Genomic DNA, 7,395 nt, shown 5'->3' with positions numbered 1-7,395 from the left:
GGGGGGGCGGGGAAACAAGGGTGAGTGTCAAGGGTGTAGGAGAGAAACAGAAACAAGAAGAAGGAGGAGGGAATCGGGGAACCATGTGCGGGAAGCACAGGGAAGGAAGTCAACGAAAAAAAGAGGAAAAAGAAGGGGGGGGCGGGGGGGAAGAAGGGAGCGGGGCAGAAAAAAGAGAGAAAAAAAGAAGGACAGCAATGGTAAAAATCACAGAGGGCAATGAAGTTACACAAAAAAGGGGGAGCTAGTGAGAGCGAAGGAGAAAAAGCAGAGCGGGGGGGAAAAATGGCAGGAGACAAACAAAACGGAGCGAAACAGGGCTCTCCCTTCTCCTCCACGGTCTGCACCGTGTGTGATTATTTACTTTCCGCGTTGGTCAGCTGACCGCGCTCATCTCGCGCCACTGCAACCACGAGGTGGCGCCTGACACTGTTTAATATAATTAATTATATAATTATAATGTTTAAATTAATTACTATTAACCAGGCTCTGACACTGTTTAATAATAATTAATTAAATAATGTTTAAATTCAAATTATATATTAACCAGGCTCTGACACTGTTTATGAATATAATTAATTAATAATGTTTAAATTAATATATATATTAACCAGACTTGAACCACTGTTTAATAATAATTAATTATATAATTATTTGTTTAAATTATTATTACATATTAACCAGGCTGTAAGCTGTTATTATATTAATGATGTTTAAATATTAAATTATATAATGACACACTCCTGATCTTTAACTTAATATTACATAGTAACCAGGCTGTGGGAGAGCTGCAACATGCAGAAAGAAGAAACGAGCGGAGAGTCAGCAGAAGAGTCAGCAGTTTATTGAAGGATATTTAAGACCACAAATAATAACCAACAACAACTGTTTGTGTTTATCATCAGAAATTAATTAGTAGGAGAAGGTTGGTGAGAGCAGGCTTCAAGAAGACCACCCATCTGAACTGACTCAACTTATATTATATTATATTATATTATATTGTATTATATTATATTATATTAGATTGATTAGATTAGATTAGATTAGATTAGATTATAGTGTTGATTTGACGTCAGTGAGAGTGGAGATCACATCGGTTTGATTAATTGATTATTTTTATAAAAGTATAAAATATTCTTCAGACTTTTTAACGGAACCGACAGCTGAGCCCGGAGGAGGCGCGAGCCCTGCAGAAGGAGAAGACTGCTGTGGTGGCCAGGTGAGTCACGTGACACTCAGACAGCTGTGGTGGCCAGGTGAGTCACGTGACACTCAGACAGCTGCGGTGGCCAGGTGAGTCACGTGATACTCAGACAGCTGTGGTGGCCAGGTGAATCACGTGATACTCAGACAGCTGTGATGGCCAGGTGAGTCACGTGACACTCAGAAAATAGAGTCTTAGATCAGTCTCAGGTCAGTCTTAGGTCAGTCATGTTAGTCTCAGATCAGTCTTAGGTCAGTCTTAGGTTAGTCTCAGATCAGTCTCAGGTCAGTCTTAGGTCAGTCATGTTAGTCTCAGATCAGTCTCAGGTCAGTCTTAGGTTAGTCTCAGGTCAGTCTCAGATCAGTCTCAGATCAGTCTTAGGTCAGTCTTAGATCAGTCTTAGGTCAGTCTCAGGTCAGTCTCAGATCAGTCTTAGGTCAGTCTTAGATCAGTCTCAGATCAGTCTTAGATCAGTCTCAGGTCAGTCTCAGGTCAGTCTTAGGTCAGTCTCAGATCAGTCTCAGATCAGTCTCAGGTCAGTCTTAGGTCAGTCTTAGATCAGTCTTAGATCAGTCTCAGATGAGTCTCAGATCAGTCTCAGGTCAGTCTCAGGTCAGTCTTAGGTCAGTCTTAGATGAGTCTCAGATGAGTCTCAGATCAGTCTCAGATGAGTCTCAGATCAGTCTCAGGTCAGTCTTAGGTCAGTCTTAGGTCAGTCTTAGATCAGTCTCAGATGAGTCTCAGATGAGTCTCAGGTCAGTCTTAGGTCAGTCTTAGATCAGTCTCAGATCAGTCTCAGGTCAGTCTCTGATCAGTCTTAGATCAGTCTCAGGTCAGTCTTAGGTTGGGGTGGTCACATATATGTGTGTATATGTGTGTATATGTGTGTATACACACATATATAACTGCAGTTATACTGACGTCACATCAGAGAGTCACACACACACACACACAGATCACAGATCTCTCTGACCTCTGACCTCTGTGGTTCAGGCAGGTCCGCGGTGCCGTCTCTCTGTCCCGGGAAGCTTCGGGTCGGCAGCTGGTGGAGGCGGTGCCCGGCGAGGAGGCGCTGGCCCTGCAGGAGGCCGACAGCGGGGCGGTGCGTCTGAGAGCCGGAGACCCGTTCACGGAGGAGACGAGCGCCCTGTGGCTGGGAGTCCAGAGTCTGGGCTTCACGCTGGTCTGCGAGCCTCACGAGAACCTCCTGCTGGCTGAGGGGACCCTCCGCAACCTGACCCGGCACTGCCTGGAGCACCTGCACATGCTGGGCCAGGGCAGCGAGGTGAGGCCCGGTTCATGCTTTCAGATCACTGTGTACGGTACTGTCTGTTCAGATGGTTCTAGACCTGCTACTGACATGGAACCTTCACCAGATGTTGGTAAGAACCCAGATCAGGTGATGTGTAACCATGAGAGGTGATGACCACGTGAAGAGACGGCGCTGACAGAGGAGAAGGATGATCAGAGGATTGTTTCTACCACCGTGTCCTGTGTGCACGCTCACCATGAAGTCTGCTGCACCATGAAGTCTGCTGCAGAACATCTGGACACAACCCCAGGTCTGGGTCAGTCTCAGTCTGGACCTGGTCTGATGGGGTCTAAATGAATCACATCATCTTTTCCAGCTGTGAAGATGCTGTTGATGATGTGTAGTAACTGATTACATCCTGTGCAGAGGACAAAGAATGTGTGTGGTCGTTCTTACTGAGACCTCTGAGGAGCTTCAGCTTCATCTAGAGCTGAAGAACGAGCTCAGTGTGTTTGTAACAGGATGGATCTCTGATGATCCTCCTCCTCTGTGCCACAGAGCCATGAACACACACACTGTAGTTTATTCAGAAAACACTCCCTGCACCAAATGTGGATTAATCCGCCGCTGAAAGTAGTCCCCAGCAGATCCACTGTTTACTGTCTGTTAAAGGACAGTGTGAGGATTTTACAGTGGGCTTGCTGTCAGACACTAAGTGATACTCCTGATCCACGTCTCTGCCTCATATTTCTCGTTTGGAGCCATGACAGAGTTTGAACCGTTAGTTTGACCTCACCTTACTTTCTTTGTCACATCTGAGATTGTGTGTGTGCTGTGAGCAGAAGTCCTGATCCATGACCAGTTCACCTTCTCTGGTCCTGTTGGTCACCTGGCTCAACATGCTGCCCAGCTCCTGATCCAGGCTGTGTTCCTCTCTAACCTCCTTCAGATGATCCAGAACGTGGAGGCTCGCTGCTCACGGAGCTCCTCAGTCGACCTGCAGCAGCCACGTTAAACTCAGATCTCTGACACTGACTACAAAGCAGTCTCTGGTTCCTGAGCGTCCTCACACAGACAGATGTTACCTCCTCCTGGCTCTGCCACCTGTCCTCTCAGGACAGTCCAAACTTTTCTGTCTGTTGTCCCCCGTTGGTGGAACGTCCTACCAGTTCCTACAGATCAGGGGCGTCCCTCTCTACCTTCACAGACCTCCTGAAGACCTCCAGCTCTGCAGAGAGGACCTCCTCTACAACACTACCAACAGCTGGACATGACACATCTGTCCTCTACAGCTGGACATGACACATCTGTATTTGTACCTGATAGATCCACATGTGGATTCTCAGCTGTCCGTTGCAGCTTTAATGAACCTGTTGCAGGTGTGTGGAGTCTCCACACGTTCAGAGACAGTTCAGCTCGTTACATTTCGTCGTCTCTAACGACTCTAACTCTCCCTTCAGGTTCTGCTGAGGAGCAACCGCATCGACGCTCTGCTCAGCCGCTTGCTTCCTCACGGGCAGCTTCTGTTCCTCAACCACCGCTTCGCCCAAAGCCTGGAGAAGGAAGTAGCAGCTTACATGGCCAAGTGAAGTGTGTGTGTGTGTGTGTGTGTGTGTGTGTGTGTGTGTGTGAGAGATCAACTCAATGACTGCTAACTTTCAAACTCCCAGGCTGATGTTTGTTTACCCTGGGTGACATTTGTGTGGCGGCAGGAGAAGATGGTGGAGGACGAGCGAGCTGCAGCTGCAGCTTCAGATTGCACGAGGCGGTGAACACATGGAGAGGTAAATATCTCTGCAGCTCCTGCTGACTGTTTACTGTGTGGGAGGCTGCACTTCAAATCCTGTTTGTCAAACTGAAGAGTGGAAAGAGAAATGTGGCAGATTTTAAAAAGTGCAGCTGAAAAGCTTCTCGCCAACACCAGAGACGGACGTTCATCTGATTCACTGCAGACCAGAGGTCACACCGTGACCCTGAGGAGTCAGGCTCGACCTTGTTTTTGAGGTGAAGGGGGCGTTATCACCTCGACGGGGCTCCTCATGGACCTTTGTTCCCGAGGAGGACACCAGGAGGAGATGGAGGACAGAGTGTGATTCATTTCACAGTGACAAACAGCAAAGTCAAATCTGCTTCATGTTGTTCTGAACCCAGAGTGTCTCAGCAAGAAGACGCAAGAAGACACGGAACAAAACGGGACATGACGACGACCAAGTGGATGTAATGTAGCTCCCCATGAAGCCAGACTCTCCTGCTCCTCCAGAGCCAGACTCTCCTGCTCCTCCTCCTCCAGACTCTCCTGCTCCTCCTTCAGACTCTCCTGCTCCTAGTCCTCCAGACTCTCCTGCTCCTCCTCCAGAGCCAGACTCTCTTGCTCCTGCTCCTCCAGAGTCTCCTGCTCCTCCTCCTCCAGACTCTCCAGTCTCTCCTGCTCCTGCTCCTCCAGACTCTCCTGCTCCTCCTCCTCCAGACTCTCCAGACTCTCCTGCTCCTCCTCCTCCAGACTCTCCTGCTCGTCCTCCAGAGCCAGACTCTCCTTCTCCTCCTCTAGACTCTCCTGCTCCTCCTCCAGAGCCAGACTCTCCTGCTCCTCCTTCAGACTCTCCTGCTCCTCCTCCTCCAGACTCTCCTGCTCCTCCTCCTCTAGAGCCAGACTCTCCTGCTCCTCCTCCAGACTCTCCTGCTCCTCCTCCTCCAGACTCTCCTGCTCCTCCTCCTCCAGACTCTCCTGCTCCTCCTCCTCCAGACTCTCCTGCTCCTCCTCCTCTAGAGCCAGACTCTCCTGCTCCTCCTCCAGACTCTCCTGCTCCTCCTCCTCCAGACTCTCCTGCTCCTCCTCCTCCAGACTCTCCAGACTCTCCTGCTCCTCCTCCTTCAGACTCTCCTGCTCCTCCTCCTCCAGACTCTCCAGACTCTCCTGCTCCTCCTCCAGACTCTCCTGCTCCTCCTCCTCCAGACTCTCCTGCTCCTCCTCGTAAAAAGCCTGAAACATTTTAAATGTGTCAAAATCAACTTTTTTCACGTTTTCATCTGCTCCTTCTTTCTCTGTATTAAAAAATAAAACTATTCTCAGTGTTATCCAAGGACACACACACACACATACACACACACACACACACACACACACACACACACACACACACACACACACACACACACACTCTGACTGCATTGTCCTAACCTGTTTAATGTTGTAATGTTTTATTCTCTGATAAACTTCATGGTTCTTTGTGTTAGTTTTTTGGTATTTGCTACTTTTATTGTCAGGTGTCCTTGGGTGACAGAAAGACGCTTATGAAATAAAATGTATTACACACACACACACACACACACACACACACACACACACACACACACACAGACGCACACACACACACACACGGTGGGTTTTTCCAAAGACGAGGCACCGGGGATAGAAAGTGACGAAACACAGGAGAGAGGAGGATTTAGAGGGAATGAAGAAAAAACACAAACTCGACATCAGCTGGATTAAAAAAAAAAAACACCTGCAAAGGTGAGAAACAGAAACGATCAGCAGAGGGCGATGTTCTGCCAAAAGTGTGTGGACATCTGAAGCAGGTCACATGATTTCTTCTTCTAACTTCACATCTTTCCTTGACCTCGTGACTTTTTCCATCAAGGTCAAGGAAAGGTGTTTAGGAAAGGACGTAGGAGGTAAATGTGAGTATTCCACCGTGTGTTTGGACAGACTCAAACTCGACTGGGCTCGAACCAGGAACCTTCTGGTTGTGAGGCAGAACTTTGTACGCAGTGTACGCTGATCGTCAGTTCACTTAAATAAGAAACAATTAAAAGAACAATACAAGTTTCCCATATTTTCTAATATTTGTCCTGTCTCCTGGAGAAAGTTTTAAAGTTTTACCTTTAAGGCCTTCCTGCCACAGGTAACATTTCCTGAAGGCAGGTCACCCAAACAGTGAGACGTCCACCTGCACCAGAAAAGGAACCTAATAATGGACCAGAGCAGAAAACATGAAGATGATTGCATGAAGCAGTTTGTGGTCTCGCTGACCTCGAGCCCATCCAACACCTTCAGGATGAACTCGAAGACTTATCGTCCGACATTAGAGGCAGACTGCATGAATAAACCAAAGCCTGTGAGCTACTTCAGGCTCTGCAAGATACACCCACTGCAACCTTTCCATTAGGCTGATGGACTCAGGCTGTCAGTGCTCTGCTCATGCTTTCTGCTGCACACCTGCTGCTCCATCACTCACCTGAAATTTAAGCTGTCTCCTGGCTGCTACTTGCTTTTCATTAGCTGCAGCATCCACCTGTAGACTGCAGCAGGCGGGCAGAGATGTTCAGGACACACATGGATTAATGTTTGGGTGTCTGCATGTTCATGGTCATGATCGCACACATTTCATTCAAATATTCACGACCTGTCTGATGCCGTCGAGGTCCTGACCCATCGAGGCCTGGACTCTGTGGACTCCCTGTGGTATCTGGCACCAAGTCCTGGAAGTTGCGAGGTGGTCCTCCATGGATTTGGACCTGTTTGTCCAGCACGTCCCCAAAGATGCTCGGTTGGATAGAGATCAACACGATCAACACGTGATCTGGTTTTTGTGTTCATGGAGCATTTTCTGAAAGAGGCCGCCAGTGAAGCTGTTTCCATGAAAGGAACGGAGTCAACAATGCTCAGGTAGGTGGTACGTGTCAAAGTAACCACATGAAAGGCAGACCCTGAGGGTCCCACGTGACCCGAACCCAGAAAGAAAATGTGTGCAGCTCTGATGCTCACGTGTCCGCTGCCGATGGTCAGCATGTGACCCTGACTGCAGCAAACTGTGATGCACTGTGTTCTGACGCCTTTCTATCAGAACCAGCATGGACTTCTTCAGCTATTTGAGCTACAGCAGCTCGTGGGCTGGTCCCATGACCGAGTCGCTGGTTCACGTTCATGAAATACTTAATG

The 7,395-nt window shown here is 48.4% G+C and overlaps 1 protein-coding gene across 1 annotated transcript; it reads left to right on the top strand.

The window, feature by feature from the left end:
* Positions 1–1,151: 1,151 nt before the first annotated feature.
* ap5s1 (adaptor related protein complex 5 subunit sigma 1) lies at positions 1,152–4,616 on the top strand (the record flags this gene model as incomplete). The annotated part of the gene is made up of 3 exons (XM_010754318.3): positions 1,152–1,219; positions 2,198–2,489; positions 3,917–4,616. Coding segments are annotated over 3 exons (489 nt in total), but the record flags the coding sequence as incomplete, so codon positions are not given.
* Positions 4,617–7,395: the final 2,779 nt, after the last annotated feature.

The sequence above is a fragment of the Larimichthys crocea genome, chromosome XXIV (assembly GCF_000972845.2).
Source record: "Larimichthys crocea isolate SSNF chromosome XXIV, L_crocea_2.0, whole genome shotgun sequence".
Lineage (NCBI taxonomy): Eukaryota > Metazoa > Chordata > Actinopteri > Sciaenidae > Larimichthys > Larimichthys crocea.
The sequence above is the reverse complement of the archived record's forward strand: the minus strand, read 5'-3'. Positions and strand labels throughout refer to the sequence as shown.